The following is a 21288-nucleotide window of genomic DNA, read 5'->3' on the forward strand; positions in this document are numbered from 1 at the left end:
CATAGGATTGTTGACAAGTGATGATGGATAACAATAATGAAAACGGGTGAACGATAACAGTCAAAAGCAGTTTTTAGTAGTCCCATTGCAATATTACCGATGACAATAGTGTTATATGCTACCCTCACCAACCGAAACCCACGTATGGTATAAGTCAGTGTGTGGTATTTGATCTTTGTGACAGCACAAATATCATTGTCAGATAAGAGAAAAGTCTAATGAATAGTCATGAGGCCTTTTCACGCTTTTATTAGTCAAAGTTATGGTCTAATGTTCCGGCCGGATTTGGACTCAGAACGTCTAATTGCTTCGAGAACGAATGGGAAAGTGCTAAATTCGAATGTGAATGATACCGTATACCTGGACTGTGAGGATTTCCTACCTTGGTATGGGGTGAGTTCTACCCTCACCTAAACCAAATCAAACTTCGGGCCCTACGTCTGAGTCCATCATCATAAGTCATCAATCACTGGGTTGGTTTGACGCAGATCTCCACGTAAGTATCTCATCACCTAGCGTTTTCGTATTCACATGTGTTTTTTCATTTAAATAATGGAAAGCTTGCCCTGTATCACAGATTCTAGGTGTTGATTTTCCGAGGTCTTTCGACGATTGCCTTCACCAGACAAATGTGTTTAATGTATAATAGCTGGAAGCCGCTGGAGACTCGAAGGCTGAGGGCAAGGCTTAGATTGCTTTAGAAGTTGAGGATACAGATAATTTAAAGAGCGACATGGAGAACATCACATTAGAACCCCTCTTTATTTCCAGGTCCGACAGATGCGATATATCGAGAGAGCGATATTTTGCCGAACGGATAGGTATCTGAATTCGTTTTACCCTGAGCCAGAATGGACTTTAATAAATGCTCGTGGAAATTTCGTTTGAGCATTTGCTCTCTATATATAAACGGCTGATGTCCTAAATCTCCCCGCCACAAGTGTTTTTGGGCGGATTGCGGAGTAGTATATGGAATAGGTGATGTAGTATATATATATATATTATATTTATATATATTAAGTGTTCTACATCTAAATAATACCCCGCAAGCCGCCTAAAAGGCGTGTGGCAGGGGGTGTTAGGACACCAGCCGTCTACGCATAAAAAATGAAGTGCTCTACGAAGTTGGGACAATCATTTATTACCTTTATGGTTCGGGGGAAAAACGATTCCTATAACTATCCGTTCGGCAAAACATCTCTCTTAATTTATCGCTTCTATCGGACCTGGAAATATAGTATGGCTCTAATATTATGTTCTCCGTGTCGCTCTTGAAGATATTCATTCTCAATTGTTCAAGCAATCTAATCCTAGCGCGTAGCCCCCGAGTCTCCAGCGGCTGCCAGCCTAATTCGCTTAACATCTGCGTAACGCTATCTGTTCGCCCGTAGCAGTTTTTGACGAAACGCGCTGCCTTCCTTTGTATTTTATTCAGTTCGCGGATTAAGTATTTCTGTACCGGATCCCATACGCTCGCTGCATATTCAAGGTGCGGACGGACGAGTGCGAAATAGCACCTTTCTTTCACTTTCTCATCCGAAAATCTTCCCACAATACGCTTGACGAATCCTAATTCCTTCAGGGCCATGCCACAGATTTTCCTTATATGTGTTCTCCATGAGAGGGTCGAGGTTATCGTAACTCCTAGGTACTTCACTTCGTCTGTTGCCTTTATGTTAATACCATCCACAGAATAAACATGGTTATAGCTGGATGAATTCCGCAAGAAATGTACCGACATGCATTTGATCAGAGGTGATGTAGACGATTAAGATGTCCTGTCATTTTGTCAAGGCTTTTAAAAGAAATCTCTTTTCTCCAACTCCTAAAGCCACATCCGGAGTTTTAGATATGGAATGTTATTTTCTGCCCAAAGGTATTTACATGTTTTTGCATTCATCGGCGAAAGAGCTTGTTCTATTGACCCTAGAGAAAAATTTGGCTACGGCGAGCTCGCGACACTGCAGCACTCCGAGATGAGTACGGCGCCACGATCAATATTACCACATTCTCAATTGAGTCCTTCCGTAGCCACTCGGTACCAAAAAAGATTCCACGCCACTTATGAAAACTTACATTCATGCAGTAACGTAAGGTCGTGAACATGCGTCAAGTGCATAAATTTACGCAAAAGCTGTTTGCCGTTATTATCTACCAATCTGGCAATTCTGAAGCTTGTTTAAGTATTCACACAGGAAAAGGTAAAATTATTAAAGGAAATATGAAAAAAAATTGCTTTGTTATAATTATAAAAATATATTTCACTCAACAAACTCTAATCAAAATCAATGTTGTGAGGATTGCCGGCGGCGTAACTCCAAAACACCTGGACGATTGTATACAGTTCTTTAATCGTGATAATCACAATGATTGTGAAATTTTGTGGTATTTCTCTTAATATCGTTCGATATGAAGAATTCGAATTACCTTCAGTTTAATACAGCTTCTGATACATTATGCATTCATCAGGGCTACTGAACAGTGTCACTACACCAGAGACGTTTATGCCAATTTTTTTAGAGAGGATTTTTTTAACAGATAAAATGTTTAAAGATGATAAAATGTTTTATCAGATTAAAAAACTTCTTGGAGATTCTTAATTGACATAAGATAAATGTTAGCAAATTTGGGGTAGTTATATTATTGATGAAAAGAGCTACTTAAAAAAACTAATCCGCAAGAATATTGCTTGAAACTGCGATAAGGTAGAAATCGCATAAGATGTCACTCCCGGTAATTTTTTAAGGAGAATATTGCACAATAATGTTGGTAGTAAACCTATCTTTAAAGCCAAAATTTTCTGCTTATTTAGCCATTGAATTTACCCGAATCGTGCATCACCCCGATTGACTTGAAACCAGTCTGGTTCAGCTCATATATGTAAAATCAAATTTCCTACATTATAATGGAATATATAACATTTTGAATACATACCACACACTACATGCAGTAATATTAAACACGCAATGCAATGCGTGCAAAATAGTTCATACTTTTCAAGAGTAAACCTGTCTTTATTACATTCAGATGCATAGAATACGGTAAATACCAAAATTTTCAACTACTCTATCTGGAATAACGCGATACCCTGCTCTAATTCTCTGAACCTTAGGTTTTTCATACTAATTACGTAATGAATACTGAATAATTATTACGAGTCATAGTTTGGCGATTGTAAGCTTATAAAATCATACAATTGCAGCTCCCCCAATCAAGTAAGCACCGAATGGACATAACAAACACTGCATCACAGTGCCTGTCGCGTATGTGATGTCGTCACGTGGTTAGCAACATGGTCGTCGTTTGTTTGAGCGCAACATGTGTATAGATTACAATTTTTAATTCGTCATTGTAAGGAAATCAGGCAATGTATAATTTTAAACCATCACTTTAAGTTTTTATGCAAAAATATTCATTTCCCATTATTTCCCAAAATTGCGTAAATACTCTGCGCGGAGATATATTATTACTTTATATGCAGGCTCAATAGGAGTAAAATGTATCAAAATCTAGAGTACACCTATTTTTATTTCAGGATATCTATGAATGAATAGTTAAGAACGACAGTACCTAATTAGACGACAGGAAAGCAAAGTAAAAAGTTACGAAAGACAAAATTTTGAACAGAATTACGAGGCGGAAGGCACAACATGCCAAAAAAACACGCTGTCTTGAGTGTGGTTAACCTAAAAGACGACAAGGATATGGGGAAAGTATGGCCGATTTCCTACCGAGAATTCCGAGCGGTTTTGAAATAATTTAGCTCTTTGGAACTCGAAACGTAGTTTTCTGAAGTATCAACAATCTGAATGTTTGGGGTTGAGCTTAAATCGACATTCCTCAGGCTTCATTTTGAAGCATTTTTTTATTTCTTTTTCGTTCCCTTCAAGTTTCCAAAAACTTTCTCTCGGCTCATTATTTCCTCTTCCCTTTGAAATCACGGTCCGGGTTAATTTCTCCAATCGTATTCTCAGCTCTAGACATAAAAAAACTGGGTAGGATATCGCTCACAGGACTAGAGGTAAGTTAAAAGACTAATAGATATACAAAATCTTAATGCGAAGCCACAGACAAAATACAAACAAAACCATACACCCAAATAAATATTTGGGCATAACTTGTCAAAAACGAAAAAAGTCTTCTTTACGTCTTCGTTTCAAAAAACTATTTTATTCGTCTTCTATATCCCAAGGCCGCACAACAATCACTTTGATATCGGCAACGTAAATAAAATAACAAAACAAACATTCATCATCACCTTGAACGTAAAAATGAAAAACCCTACAAAATATTAATTTTCACATTACAACACCTCCCCTCGTTCGAGGATGATGGAAAGGAACACAAAAACATCATACATAACTTTGTAAATTTAGTTGTGAGTTTCTTACTCCAACTTAATTATGCCCATTTCTTTGGCAAACAATAATGTCTTAGGTCCAGACAAACTCTTTGTCAAACAGTCTGCAATGTTACTATCAGATTTCACATATTTCAATGAAATCTCTCCCTCCTTCACAGCCTCTCGGACATAGTTGTATTTTACCACGAAATGTTTACTCCTCTCATTTACTATGTCATTATTGGCAATGTATATGGCACCTTGGTTATCACAAAAAATGGTGCAGGTCTTTGGAATGAGGCTGCTTTGCTTCAATTCACCAAAAAACAGCCTCATCCACTGGATTTCACACACACATTCATAAATAGCAATATACGCAGCATGCGTGCTTGAGGTGGCTATGCTTCTCTGCTTCCTACTTTTCCAAATTATTGCTCCACCTCCCAGCGTGATAACATACCCAGTGACAGACTTTCGATCATCTCTATCCCCTGCCCAATCTGAATCACAATAGCATGCAAAACCTTCACCTTTCCTGAAAACAAGTTGATAATCACATGTACTCTTTAAATATCTCATTACATGTTGAACTCCATTCCAATTTGTTACAGTGGGGTTGCTACAGCATTGACTAAGTTTGCACACTGCGTTTCGTAATTATCGCTGTCGAGTATTGGGATACACGTCTTCTTTTCTTCCGCCATTTTTGATGATTCCGAACTTACAAAGAACAATTATGGGGTTCACTTCTTCTAACCTCAAACGTATTCGCCGTTCACACCATCAAAAGAAAACTTCGCTTCGCATCAACACTTAGTGTTTAAGTCTCATAATCTGTCAAAAACGAAATAAGTCTTCTTTACGTCTTCGTTTCAAAAAACTATTTTATTCGTCTTCTATATCCCAAGGCCGCACAACAATCACATAACTAACATATTAGGCAAAAGATAGCTGAATGTTCCGCCGCTACTTTATTGAACGAAATAATTTTAATCAAAATTTCCAATAATATACCGTTTTAGATTAATTAAAGATTTAATTTAGCTACCAACAATAAAGATAATCCATAAGTCAACGGTCTCTGCGATTTTTAAAGCTGCGTAGAATTATTTCTCGTCGATGGAAATTGTTAACACCGAAAGAAAAATAAGAAACCTCTTTGAGAAAAAAATATCGCATAACTGTGCTTCGTAACATTGACACTGTTTTCATGAAAACACGTATCATTTCATTTCAATCACCATTTCAACGAACACCTTGTATCTTAAGGATTGCGTGCAAATATAAATAATTAATGACTTAATTCCAATAGTTCCTAAAAATAATTCCTAGTTCCTAGTAAAAAAAACCCTTAACGATGTCATGATCATCACCAGCGTCAAGCCGATACGAAGGCATTACTGTATTGCCTACAGGCAGTACGAAAGAATTCGCGATTTCTCCACCGGGCCTGAGATAATAAGCCTACTTGATAGAGTGACTGAAACCGGGGAAATCCGAAGAGCAATTCCAAAATAGGAGTCGAAGAAAAAAGGAAATCAATGGTTAAGGAAATAAGCAAATTCCTCGGCTAAGAACCAATGTATAAAGTGAAATTATTGTGCATCGCTGAATTGAGACCACAGAATAAACATGGGGGAATGATTCAAAAGACTTTTTCCTTCTAACTCACATAGTTGCCCCGAATTGTATAGTACATAATCACGCAGCGTCATGTTTTACAGAATTTTTGTCGATAGTAGCATATTTTTTCACGGCCGAAGTTTCAAGTAACACTAATAGTTGTAAAAGTTTTCAAGCAGAAAATCTCTAAAGTTTTATTTATATTCCGATTTGGCATTCAACATCTTTGTAAGAATTATTTGAAGCATAAGTTGTACATCTTTCTAGAGTATCAAGGGCACTTGATTGTTCTGGTGTTAGGGCTGGTATCATCATGTCTAATTTAAAAGTAAGCCTCCACTAATAAAATTTCAATTTTATTTTTTTTAAATTCGAGCCAGCATTAAATAGCTACATCAATATGAAATATCACATCAATGTTTAAACGTAAGGATTGAAATATGTGACTTGGCAATAAATAATTAAAAAACACGGATTCCGAACATTTTAGTTACTTCGATGATATAAAAAACGGTAATGTCCGTGAAGAGTTGATAATTAAAGGATACCAGAGGGAAGGCAATGAAGAATATTTGTAAAGTAACTGAAAAAAGATAAAGTCAACACAACTGTCGATTCCGACGGTAAATTTTTGGTTTCATAAAATTGCTATTATTGTTAAATCATAAAATGCATCCTCGACAAATATTTCTTTATCAGAAGAGAAGCAGATTTTTAGTTTTAAACCTATCTTTAAAATTTAAAAATATCTCCTATACAGCAGCACCATCAATCAAATCAAATAAATTAACTTTCGAACCGCACTGGAAATTTCTCTTCGAAGCCGTAACCCGGGAGCTACGAAATAAATTAGCCGCTGGCTTCAAATTAATCGGCTGTCGCATACTTTTTATGTAGTTTTGATGAAATAGGGTGAAATAAATTACTACTTGGCAAATGAATCGGTCACATGTGTCAAGATATATTCGCGTTCCATATTCGGAGGAAAGAAATTATAAATCCTGATTCCGCCAAACTAGACTGGAAATAACATAAAATATATTGATAGTGACGAAATAATTATACAGATATCCATATCTATATCAAAATCAGGCTATATCCTAACTAAGTCCTGAAGGATAAATGCTACCAATTGTCAAAAAAGAGAGTACACAAAAGTTTTCCATTAGGAAAGCTATTCAAAGCGATTAAAAAACCGCTAGGAAGAGCCCGGTTTCGAACATAAGTTTACTTTAATCATCGTTCATAAGATGTAAACAAACGTTACATCAAATATATCAGATTCGATATAGAAGCACTTCAATGCCAAGAATCCAACCCTTAATTAAACAAAAATATCGTGGGAAAACAAGAAAAAAATTACCAATCGTTAAAATATAACGCATACAATTTTTTGCAAACATTTTGTGAATAGACGTACTGTAAATATGACCAGAGAACATGCCTGAATGGATCTACATAAACTGACAAAAATATTTACAATTACTTAAGCATTCATCGAATAAGCGCTGCACAACAATTACAAACAAGGTATTCGAGCGTAAGGAGAAGTGGACCTTGACAAACTGACAATAATCTATTACATTTTTTGTGTAAAGACAAATTGTTATATATTTTTGTCTATAAGTTATACTTTTGTCTATTTGTCAGCTCTTCAAACGAATATGTATTAAATTAAATCTTGGATTCTCTCATTTATCTCTTCTTGTATCTGCACTACTTCACATGATATATTTCTTTTGCCACGAGTCATATTTAATGATATGTAGCTATGGCTACGCTAAATAACACACTTCGGTTATCTGCGGAGAGGCGTTTATTGTGACTTGACAATACAGAACTGACTTGGGTAGCCCAGATGGCTAGCTTATATACATGCGGCGAATATTCTGGAACGCCGCGCCGGATCTTCCTCGAACCTTCTAGAATTCCTGAAAAGATATAGGAAAAAATACCGGCCGGCGCCAGGACTCGAACGCGCGCCGTCCGATTAGTAGGCGGACACTTATCCACTGGTCCAACTCTACATTGTGGCGGACGATGCGCCACAGATATATAAAAAAGCGTATAGCGAATAAAAAATAATATTTGGTGAGATTGGCATTGCATTGCATTCAACGGTAGGTTCCACACTGGTGTTTTAACTACTGGCATGACGCTACTAATAGCTCATTCACGAGTATTAAATCTTTAATTCTCTTAAGCTTTCTCAGAAACAGAAACGATCATCATCATCACTGGTAAACAATCCCAATATTGGTTAGACAGAGCTCTCCACGCAATTCTCCTCTCAGCTAATCTTATCACACTTAAGTATTCCTTCAAATTCTGATTCAATTTCTAATGTTTTACTAGCTCTCTTCCACGGATTTTTTGACCGAATCCTCTCCCATTATTTTTCAACTGCATCTTTAAAAGCAAGTTGATGCTGAGCTTCCTTTTTCAACCTCAACGTGACATTGTTTTTCACGGTTTTCTTCATTTTTTTTAATAATTTTACGAGGCATCTCATCGTTAATAAGTTACGATGAAATGCCTCATAAATGACACGATGTGTTTTACGCCACGGTAGCATTACGATGAATAAAAACAAGCTGAGGAATCAGACGTCTTTCGATTGGAAGAATATCCAAACGAGTTGGAAAAGGCAACGACCTACGCTAATGCAGTCGCGATCTCATCGAAGTGCTCAAGAGGAAGTGGGTCACTAGCTCGGGCAAGGTAACTTACGTAATGAGCCACCGAGGAAAGAATCTTGATTTGGAATTAGCCGTTGGTATTGGAATACACTTTACAGTACCAACGTGTACGCACAATAGGGAGAACTTCAGCCGATACATTCAACACAACAGCAACTTGGAAGCGCTTTGGCTTAACTCACGCATGTTAAACGATGAAGTTCAGAGAGCAGGGGCCTGATTCTGGTTCTTTCTGGCTATAGCCGACGCGATTTGTCGAAAAGATTTACGAACGGTGACTGAATTCGTATTCACGTTTTCATTTGCCAGCTATTTCGCCAGAAAAGCTTCGCTTCGTTCCTCTGGCGACGAAAAAGTTATTCTCAGATGATAGCTTCCATGCTGGTTTTTTATTTTAACCATTGAAGCTACCTAAAGCTCCATTAATTTTGTGTTGTTAAAAAAAAGTGCACATTCAAGGCTGGAGTAATAAATTCATTCATTCATTCACCTTACCACCGGACTCAAAATAATGGAATACTGGTCGTTACGCACCAACTACCTATTCAACGCGCTGCCTAAAATTCAACGTTCATTTATTACTGAAAAATTGCGACTGAATTTGATTAGCGGTCTGTAAGACCTCACGTCACTAAATTGAAAAAAAAAAACGATAAACGTAATGCTGGTGGTAATGATTCAAAAAGTTGTTTAAAAAAATTCTTAAGGATTTATTAAGAATATTAATAGTTATTAATTTGTAAGAAAGCATTTTAGTTTGCATAACGTCGATAATTAAGCACTTAATTTAAAAAAGTACGATAATAATAACTTAATTGTTTTTTATATCAGTTTTTTAATATGTTTCAAATAACAATTTTTATTGAAAAATTGGTTCATAATGGGAATGCATAATATTAAATATAAGTTTTAGAATAGTCAAGCAGTCAAAGAAACATTAAACTAAGCAATAAAAATCTCATCTCATCTCCGCAGAATATACTACCATTAAAAGTCCATTACGTAAAAATCAGTTGAATAGATAGATTTCAGGGTAGGAAGAGAGTAAGGTTTAATATTTGAAAAAGGAATTTATGACTGCCAACTCCATAGAAAAAATCCTTATCGCTACTTTAGTTTCTTAGATAACCTGATTACTTTAACTCATAGCATGCATTTGACCCTTAGCGTGGAAAAATGAAAGAATCAGAACAGCTAACCCGTTCAGGCACATGAAGAGAAGAGATCAACGAAACTTTCACCAAATTTAGAAGACGCTTTCACCAAGTCACCATCAGAAGAAGGAGTCAAAATCACTTAAAAGAATGTAATGTATGATGATCATGCTGTTACCTACCCTTTGATAATCTCCTTATCCCTAATATTCCTTCGGTTCGCTGTGGTATAGAGGCTTTCCTGCCCTCGCGGTCACTGCTGCCTTTCAAGACCTTTTGCTCGTTTGAGTTGAACGATAAGGTGTTTGCCGCTAAGCCTAAGACGGCTGAAAAATCAAAAATCTTCAATTAAGGGATCCATCAGTACAAAATATAGGAGAGAAACAATTACAACGACGTTCCGGGTCAGGCGGTAATACGATTCCCTTATAATTAGACAATGAGTCTTCCACGAAGTACATATATTATTCTACACCACTCTGACCGGGGAACAACTTAGAAACCAAACCTTAAAGATTATCAGAGTATTTTAAAACAAACATCCCCAAAAAGTAACACCTACACTGTTTCTGTGCGGTAGATGTGTTTGAAATGGTCATCTTTTAAAATTAAAATTGTTGAATTTTTATTCAGTGTGAACCAAGAATGTGAATTAAAGATAATAATGGTAAAAAAGAGAAAACAAAAAAACCTGAGTTTTAAGACAAAAAAATGCATGGCGCTAAACAGTGTTCCCTGACTTTCGACGAATTAATATTCTCCAAAGAGCCCTGCAAAAAATAAACCCAGAAGTCACAGAAAACGGACCCGAAGCATGACGTCAAGGCGAGAAAAAAATGTATTTACTCAGAACGGTTTTGAAGTGTCATCACCGCAACGTCAGAAAATAAAGGAGACGAGAAAGGCCAACACGATGAAATCCCTTGTTGACACAGCCCCCAATCATGTCTACCAAACGCCTCCACTATCTCCACAGGCAAGATAGACTACACAAACAGAACGGAATATCTGAGAGCAAATTAAGCAACCTGGCACAAAGCACCGCGAAAGGCATTTCATATTTTGTGGTACAAATATTTTTTCACTGCCAATAACATACATTTATGAGGATTTTAACGTGATCGTTAAGGACAAGCCATTCATTCCCTCTTATTAGGAAACTAAACGTTCTCCCGTTAAGGCACCTTATCATTTATAAATTCTGTCGAGTCTTTTATTATAATCGCAGTGGCGAAAAGGGCAGACCGAAAACATATCACATCAGATTAAGGAGAAACTTTGATATTGATAGACCAAGGAATGAAAAATTTCGGCAATCATATCTTAGACCAAAATTATTTATTACGTCGCCAAGCAATGCGGCAAAGAATGAGAAAAGATGGGGGTTTATATATGCTGTCAAAAAATGGCTCAACTGCTATGAGGAAGAGGAGATTTTACCAAGAAAGCGTAAAATGTTCTTAATTTCAGGTATTTTGTGCGTATGTTGCGTGTTTCTTAATGCCAGTTACTTATCGTGCGAGTTATTTTTCTATGTACGCATAAAACTAGGTTTTTTTATGTTGAACGCACAAACGATAAGAAAATAAAAATTATCACGGAATTCGATTATAGAAGATTTGTATCATGTATTGCAACATATATAGCAACATTTCCGTTGGAAATATGTATGATGGTAGCCCCAAAACAGGTTCATAAGGGGGATCTGTATATTCCATTGCTTTTGTAAAGATTACACTATAATCGTGTATAAGTAGAATAAAGTTATATTATTATTATTATTATTATTTATACTGTTATTATTTTATATTTAATTTATCCATCATTATCACGAACATCGGTCACAGTAAATGAAAAACAAGTCCTCTCAGCCACCCTTTCAGAATATTATATATTCGTTCATCAGGGCTACAAATGAAGAATATTTAGGATACAAAAACTTTCTTAAACCCTAAACAACACCCTTTCCTCTTTCTTAACTGTAGAACTGAACAATACCAAAAAAAGACATAAATACCGAGTATAGTTTTTTTTTTAACCTTCAGATGGATAAAATACGGCATAATTCATCTGCAGAAAATAAAAAAGAAAGCTACTATCATCATTTGTTTTATTTTGAAATGGAAAGAATGATAAAATTTGAGAAGCATGATGAACAACAGTGTCTTTGTAACTGAACAGCAGGAGAATATATGAATCGCTTACTGCAGAAAGGCATCATTTCCAAGTTGGACGATTTATCTTTTTTAAATTAAAGTTGTTGCTAGGTGCAAGACTCAACGTTTCCTACGAAAGGGAAACATGTCCGCTCGGTTTCATTAGCATGACTTGTTTCCTTTTAGTAGGAAACGTTGAGTCTTGCACCTAGCAACAACTTAAATTAAAAAAGATAAATCGCCCAACTTGGAAATGATGCCTTTCTGCAGTGGTCGATTCATATATCTTTCGGATAAAATACCTAATATTCCGAAACTTTTGCTGAGATGACTTGTTTTTATTTACCCTGATAGTTACTCGCGATCACGATTGAACTATAAAGAAGATCTCTGTGGAGATGGGTGAGTGAGAAGATTTCGAAGTTCATCGAATAAATTTGCTATAGTTCATTAGCATGGGTCCTTGTAATTTTTGTCTAAAGGTTTTCGCAGCTTCTTTTGTCTATCTTGTAAGTTCCTTTCGGGAAATGCTGCGTTGAAAACATTTTTTGCTCAACATTTTACTCCTCCTACTGGGAGCGTTTTCAAGAGAGTTTCCAGTTTTTTTCTTCTTCTCAACACAGAATTTCCCGAAAGGAACTTACAAGATAGTAGGTTCCTTACAATTTCAATCCATGACTTATGATATATAAACAAAAACGAATCAGCAAGGCCTCCCTGGCAACAATATAAAAGATGATGGCACCATTTACGATCGCCACAGATTAAAAAAAATGAATGTCGAATTTATCTCTGGAAGTGTACAATAGAATGCGGAAAAGTAGTCTAATCAATGGGCCTATCAACACCTCTCCATCTCTCACCTCTCTCTTTTCGATCCTCTCTGCGCCCAAACGATAAAATAACATCAATGACGCCTAATCAATCCCAGAACTACTTAAGCGAGATCACATCGGATGTTGAATTGCATCTGTGTTAATTGGCGCCATATGCTTCTCTCCGTAATATTAAACCTTGCAACAATAAGCTTCCATTTCCTGGAAGCGGCGAATGAGGAGAATATCCAACACGTGCTGACGAATTATCACATATGTCACCAATCACATATTTCGGTGAATTAGCTATGAGATAACGAGGAGAAAATGGTACAAGTAATAAAATAGATACATGTACTCATTCGCCAATTTCCGACAATCATGGAGCTTATGCAACGTATAAGAATAAAATTCGAATATTCAGGCGTGATGGAGTAGAATTTTCCAATACCAAAATAAACTCTTGCATTTTCCCACGATTATAACATTTATTACGACGAAGGTTTCAATGTTAAAACATCATCTTCAAGATGAAATTGATACGGTCACATTTAAACCCACTATCGGCGCAAAAAAGGTAGAACGCTGAACTTTAAGCATTGGTACGTAATAGGGTGGTTTCCTATTATTTTTTTATTGCCTAAATCGAAAGATTATTACTCCTGGAGTACGTATTTCGCGCTTTTAGATTTTTAAATGACGATATCTATTTTTCGCAATTAAATGAAAAGTGAAAAATTTCAAGCGCGCAAAAACGCGACGCGTAAGTAGGAAAGTCCGTGCGACGCATTTCTGGTTCCCCCTCTCTCCTTGTGAAGTGACCTTGATCGAGGCTCTGAGCGCTGATAGGACGCAGGATGCTAGCGGATAGCTGAGTACCTTGCTGAATGGTAGCGCTTGGCTTAAAAAAGGTTTATTAATACCTTATCAAACGAAGAAAACTTTCCGACCTTAGCCAGTTTTAATAGGTGATTATTAAGACATGTTTCCCTGAGCTCTGTGCCTCATGCATGCATTGGTAACCTCAGACGATGTATAACTCCTATCCTCTCGTGTAGAAACTAGGTCCCTGTGACGTCACGCGGAGTGGAATCGCATGGGCGCCAATCTGGCCTTTTTCAAATGAGGATAAAATTTGACCCTTGCCATTCGTCTAAACCGGTATTTCAAAAACCAAAAAATTTGTGTATTATGAATACACTAATGGTGGGTGACGAATCGCAATCAATGCCTATCGTTTTCTTTGATGAAGGAAACTACCCTATTCTGCCGCAGCTCGGGTCGTGTCATATATCCAAGGATCCCACTCAAACTAATATATAAAATTCACGGTTTTTTCCAGGTTTTCACGCTCTAAATTTCGCCAAATTCACGGTCTTTTGGTGAGCCATTTTAAAAAGAAATACCGATCACGTAACAATAACCGGTCGCACTTTTAACCAAACCAAAAATTTAGCAAACGTGATAAACGCCGGGAATGCAAACGCAGCGATGGAAGTGCTCCTATGACGTCGCCAATCTTTGCCAAAATTTACAGCCGGCTAAAGGTTGTGAGTGGGAAATGGAGGGTGGCAGGGAACTCAATTTTTCGCCAGCATTAATGAACATTTTAGCAACCGGTCTTCCAATCATAGGCTTAAGGTCTGTGTATCGTCATGGCACCCGGACCAATAATTGCTCTTCGAATATACGTGTGCAGATGAATACGTGGACAGTGTCTGCGAGTGACTGACCTTGAAATAATGATCGACGCTGTAACGCCGTCATATTTGTGTTTATTGATTTTATGTTTATTGATAAAGTTGTTGCTACGGGTTTTTTGGTTGTTGTGGGTTGTTGACTGTAGAAATGAGAGAGATTGTATCGCGTTACAAATATAATATAGAAAATAAAAGAGCAGTTTAGTTGTTGGAACCAATTCGTATACGCGAGTGATATTTCCACTGAAATCTACTAGAGAGCGATAATAGCAAAGGTGGCGTTACAACGTATCGATTTTTCTTTAATCAGTCAATCATAGATCTACAATCAAGTTTGAGAGATTTTTAAGGTTTAACGACGAAATTCACGGCTATTTTCAGTCTTTTTTTTCACGGCAGACGAAATTCACGGCTATTTTCAGTCTTATTTTTCACGGCTTATTCACGGTTGAGTGGGAACCCTGTATATCGTTCCACTCATTGTTTATTCGACTGAAACATTGAGCCGTTAAACATTTTTAAACGTAAACGTTTAGCATCCACGGTCTAATTAGAGACGGAGAACAATGGAAAAACAATGAAAACGGCGAAACGGTCATATTCTTCATCTCGTCACGGGTAAAATTTTCGATTGATGGATTTCATTTTATTTTTTAAAGAGAGAACGACATCTTCGCATTGCAAAAAGGTTTTTAAAATTAAATTTTACCCATTTCTTGATTTTTATAATGGCCGAAAGGTAGATTTCAATTTCCGAGGTTTAGAGGGGTACATGTATATTTAAGTTACGTACGCCATACGTAAAAAATATATATTATAAAATATATATAAAAAATATTCTAAACTTTTCACGAAAGGAAATGCTTGCATTGTTCCTCTTACTTAAAATAAACCAAAAATACGAAAATCGTCGTTTTGGTATAAGTGCATTGCCGCCGGGCGTTATCCGTCATTTTGGTTGATTTTAATTATAATTTATTTGGCCTTTTCCCCTCAAATTTGGGAAATAACCCCATACTATCCACCGGTAAACTTTTCTGTAGTCCCGTCCACATAAAAATGAACCGCTCTCTTTTTTGTGTGAAGCAGTAGGTTGATATGCGCGAACCGTTCCACATATTTGCGGTGTAATATGCGCTAATACTCCGAAAAACTGTTGAAAGACTCAATATAACCAAGGCCACTACCACTTTTGATGGTTATTATAAGGTGTAAACAAAGAATTACATCATATGAAGAGAGCAACTTCAGCATGATTTGAGTGCAAAGTTTTTATGCGATGTCAAAGCGTGCCATTCAAAAGCAAAGCTAAGCTATAGCCATGCAACTAGTACCTTACGACTGTTTCCTGATTACTATGTGATCAAGTAATACAACATGAATGATGAGTAGGTAGCTAAATGTTCCGACACTGTGAACGAGACAAAAACCATTGAATACAACTGTAAGTGTTACAAGAAAATGATGATTTTTGGAAATGTAAGTGCCTTTTTATCTCAATTTGGGAAAAAAACCCACATTATCCTCCGGTGAATTTTTCTCTAGTCCCGTGCAAGTGCAAATTAAAAGCGAAAATTCCCATTGATAAAAGAATAATTTTCCCTGCCTAGGATTCATGATAGTCAGTTTTAGGCAAATGATTTTTCCCAAGTAGTATTTTCAGGTTTCATTACATTCATAGAAATTTCATGCACGAGCGCAGTCCAAATCGTTCGCCAATTTATGAAAATGCTTCAATCAACTTCATGTAAGGGTAAAAAAATAACTAGTACAGGAATTGGTAGAGTGGCTTTCAAACCAACCTTCAGCATAATAAATAAACTACGCACGTAACATCTGGATAGGATAGAGGTATCGTTTTAAAATATTATTGACGCCAGATTGAAGATAGTCAAGCGGAATTTAAATTGCTGACTCGGCAAGTAATAATTCACTGTGCGTTTATATCGTTCATTCAAGTAAAGTCTTTCATAAAAGCTTCCTCCCATGTGCTCATTTCAATCCCTGAATCCAAAATGCAGGCAGACTATTTTTGCCTAATTGCTAGTTCTGGTATTTGGAAGAGGCGACCGGCAAACAAAAATAATCCGTTTGGCTAAATTTCTCACATAATATCGTCTATGGTGGAGTGAATATTGCGCGGCTCTGAATCGCCGTTTTCCGTTTCACTCTGAAAGGTATCTAAACTATTCCAGCAATTTATCACACAGCCTTCGAGTATATAAAGGCTCTCTTCCTAATTCTTGTAAAAGCAAAGTTACGCTTTATGTGCGATTGTAGAAAAGGTTTACGTATCGTACCATTTTCTATTTGAATTTTATTCAGTTAGGCGGATTAAATCTTTCTCCCCCGGCGATTAAGAGAAAGGCTTTCAATTTTAAAGTATTTTTTACTCTCTGTTATTGGCAATATTCTTTTGCCGAGTGCTATCAATTTCAGCAGCAATAGATACCTTAATAGGCTGGTTTCCTATTTTTTTAATTGCCTAAATCGAAAGATGAGTACGTATTTCACACTTTTAGATTTTTAAATGACGATATCTATTTTTCCCGATTAAATAAAATGTTAAAAATTTTCAAGCGAGCGAAAACGCGACGGCTGAGTATTAAAGCAGGGAAAAGCCCGAGTGACGTCATTCTGGTCCCGGCTGCGACCGTGTAAGGCCACCGTGGTGTGAGGCTATGAGCGCCGATACGATGCAGGCTGCTAGCAAGTAGCAGACTACCCTGCTAGCAGGTAGCTCTCGACTTAAATAAGAAAAGTGTCATACGGGCTTTAGTACTTCCTCGTTACTTACTCGGTCGATCCACCCTTCATCATTCTTGGATATTACCATACTTCGAATGCTTCCACTCTTGACTTCCCTGCTAGTGTTAACGTCCAAGCTTCGAACCCAAACAGAACCATGATCCATATGTAGCATCTGATGGATAGCTTCCTCATTTTTACGCTTGTTATCTCAGCTGTAAGTATTAGCCATTAATTGCCATAAAAATCAATAAGTAAAACTATACACTACCAGATTGCCTGTTGAAGGCTTGGCAGTGACACTCACTGAAAGACGGAGGGTAATATTTTACCTCACAGTTCTAGTATATTCCCCTCATTTAGGTCTATTAGTTTCACGGGAGTGCAAAAGTTACGGGCTGGATGACAGTGTTCTCGTGCGGTTATACCGATAATATGTTGTCTGCAACCGGTTTCGGAGAGATTTTCTCCAGAACAAGAATAAGAAAGTATTGCCTGTCACGCGGAGAACGAGGCAGTCTATAATCAAATCGTCTTCGAGCCATGAACTATGAGAGGAATTCGACGGAAAATACGAGCGGAAGGTGTTTTGTTTCTCGATCGCGAGCAATAAACTCCGCGAGGTGCTACTTCGCATTCGCGAGGCCGCAGATAGAAAACGCGGCAATGATATGTGGTCTGGCGAGGAATGATTTAATCCGTGACATTTAATTCAAAGAAAAGCGGAGCGGTTCGTCATAAACATAGTGCGCGTAATACAGCTTATGCATGATATAATATACTTTTATAATAATAACCTTAAGATATTTACATAATGTTATAGAGTATATTATACATATAATGCATACGATAAGCTGATACCTACCAAAAACCTTTTAATTTTTCTGGGATAAGGTAATGGTAGAACATTATTACAGCTCTTAGCTATGGAGAGTGAATAATTGTTTTATTTAGCATGGAGTGCATTTTTGATTTCTTATGTAAACTATGTATCCTACTCTGTTATACACTTTCAGTATGCACCGTTCTTAGCTCCAGCTCTAATCCACAAATTGTTGTGATCTTAGAGGACACTGTAAGTCCAAGAGCAATAAATTAATTTTCTGTCTGTATTTGCAGGGAAGTTTAATTTCATGATTTATTTTTACACCTAACTTGTACTGCGAAAGAGCGAATGAATGAAGCTGAAAATTAGAAAAAAAAATCCCTCAGATGCTTTAACTATCAGTGGCCCAATAATACGCATGATTTGAGATTGTTAACCACAACATATATTTTCTAATACCTCACAAAAGTATAAATTAACGAGCATAAATTTAAATTTTATCATGAGTCATGCACTTTAAAGAGCATTTTAAATTTTTTTAAATTATATGTATACTCTCGGATAAATCGTCATTTTTCGCATGCTCTCAAGCACTTTCATAATAATCTAAATAAAAATGCGGATATCCAAATGCAATATCGAGGAAATGTAGCACGGAAAGCCGTCAATCAATAAGTATCAATCAGTAGAACATGCACTGAAATTTCCATCCAAATGAAACGTACTTCGTTTGTCCTTACACTGGAAATCATAGGATTTTACGCCTTAATCATTTTACCACACCTAAAGAAAAAATTTCTACGGATTTCGTTACTAATAGATATCACGAAGCATTAAACTTCTTTCATCTACCCGAGGACAAAGTTCGGCAAATTCGATGAGGCAAAAATAAACGTAGATATCTTAATTGTCTTTCAGATGCGAAAAGCAATTATATATATAGATTTCACCAGCGCAATAAGAGGTAAAAAAATACAGGAATAATTACAAAGCGAGCACTGAGACACACAGAAGTATTGAATTTGAGGACTTACGAGACAAAGTGAATCAAATGAGATCATGCAACTAAGGAATGATGTACCTGTATTACATTTCTTTGATAACTGACAAACCCTAGCCTCTCAGAATACGGGACAAAAAACTCATCTCCCAGGCTAAAATAAACTACCTTAACTAATATTACATTTTTTGCAAACATGGGAAAGCAAATAAGTACAATTATTCCTATAGGTTTCACTATATATCGATCCAAGAAGTTTGCAATGACTGAGATCTTCTCACATTAAATATTCCTCCTGCTGCCTATTGCATCCGACTGCGGAAGTTAATTTGATATCGATAAAGCACATTGAATTTAGAAATAGCCGGATTATTAAAACCTTGTTCATATCAACTTTACTTGGCGTAACAACGATGTTGAAACTCAACAAAAGCGCCTATTACGTTCAAAATAAATTGAGTGGGTTGGAAGCTAAGGGGTACAAGTGATTTCGTTTTTCTATACACAGTATGGTACAGAAATTAGGTATAGAAAACAAACGAGATCAATTAGATATTTATTAGTGCATTTGATCTTCCACTCGATGTCAGCACAGACCTGGGACTCTCTCGTATCCCTTGGCAACCAATTTTTGTGTATTTCTTCTAACAATTAACTTTACCTAACTCTGTCGAGACAAAAAATCACTTGTACCCCTTGGCTTCTCAGCCCCACAATTGAAATTCAGTAAATCTACATAGGTAGTGAAATTAACAAATTTATCTATAACATAACCAGTAGCAACGACGATAGTTTCGTAGAAACTATCATTATTTCTCTACAGAATATAAAATCGACTTCACCCTCGAAAAGCGGTTTCGGCAGCGATTGAAAACGCAGGTCATTACGCAATTGGTGCGGTTCTCGAGACCAATTATGTAATCCATAAATCAATCAGACTCTTGATAAATCAAATTACGTCAAGTTATTTTGACCGGGACTTCAATCATTGCACAATATTCCGATGAAAGAGCAATCTCTTATGATAGGTTCCGCATTAATAGCTGAGGACGGCATGTCGTCGGTGAGGGAGTCATTTGAGCACCATCCGATCAATATATTGAAAATCAAACTGTCAAGGACGAAAAACATTGTCGCTTGCAAAAGAATCGATAGGTTTCAAGAACTCCCGGATTTCATAAGCCATAATTATTGATCCGACCGATCATGTCGCCATTTAATCTCCTGAGATGTCAAAAATTGTCACGAAACCATCAGAGAATTATGCCAGCTTCTGGATGGGCTATTGACTCATCAGTTATAAGAAAACAAAACCACAATAACCAATTCTCAACAGGAATAACAGGACGCTTATTTCAAGCATATTTTCACGAACGCAGAAAACACGCTAGTCAAAACAACTGGAAAAAATCGTTCATGTTTTCCATACGATAGATTAATATTCACCATAGCAAATCTGCGTACTGTTTCCCTGCAAAGATGGTGTACTAATCTTAGCTAATAATTCATCAATAATATATGGAGGGAAAAACCACATGAGGAGATTATACTAAACGGAGTAAAGATTCCTTAAGCATATTAGACTTGACTGAGTGTAATATTGTTACATAGATTTCAAAATGTAAAAACTAATAACAACTCATCACAAAAATGAAATGACTTGATCGCCCATGGTTTCGGCACCTGTAACCATTATGGGGGTCATAGCAGGCACTTTGCCACAAAAAACTACTACATACGATAAAACCTACTCGTAAATTATTTTTTTTATAAATAAAACTATTGTATTACAATATGTATTCGAAAACGGTAGGCCACAACCAAAAAGTTATGGATTATGAATAAAAACTACGAAATTTATACCACAGTGTATCACAAAGTTAAGCCAAATAAGCTTGTAGTATGCTTATTCCGTTTATCAACATGCTTTGATAAGGCTTCTCAACCCATAAATACAGATGACCCCATACAGGACGTAATAGCAGCCAAGATTAGTACTTATCTTTGTAGGAAAACAGCATACTGATCTCAATTGATGAATATTGAGCTGAAGTACAGAATGTACGAAGAAATTTTTCCAATTTTTTTGCTCACGTATCTTTTGTGCAAACGAAAAAAAATTGAAACATGCGCTCTCCTATTCCATAGCACCTTATCAATAAATGCATTACCTATATCAAGTTTAGGCCAAGGACCTCTTTCGATGAAAGGTAGATATTAATAGT

At 36.6% G+C, this 21288-nt stretch overlaps 1 protein-coding gene across 10 annotated transcripts in view; it reads right to left on the minus strand.

The window, feature by feature from the left end:
* Positions 1 to 21288, minus strand: part of LOC124168485 (AMP deaminase 2) — a 221771-nt gene that overhangs the window by 155967 nt on the left and 44516 nt on the right. For 7 of the 10 annotated variants that reach the window (XM_046546776.1, XM_046546786.1, XM_046546781.1 and 4 more), the window contains exon 2: positions 10001 to 10144. The exons of the other annotated variants lie outside the window; for them this stretch is intronic. In XM_046546776.1, coding sequence (XP_046402732.1) covers positions 10001 to 10144 — 144 coding nt within the window. The remainder of the gene's footprint in view (positions 1 to 10000; positions 10145 to 21288) is intronic. 10 annotated transcript variants of the gene reach the window in all.

The sequence above is a fragment of the Ischnura elegans genome, chromosome 11 (genome assembly GCF_921293095.1).
Source record: "Ischnura elegans chromosome 11, ioIscEleg1.1, whole genome shotgun sequence".
NCBI classification, from domain to species: Eukaryota; Metazoa; Arthropoda; class Insecta; order Odonata; family Coenagrionidae; genus Ischnura; species Ischnura elegans.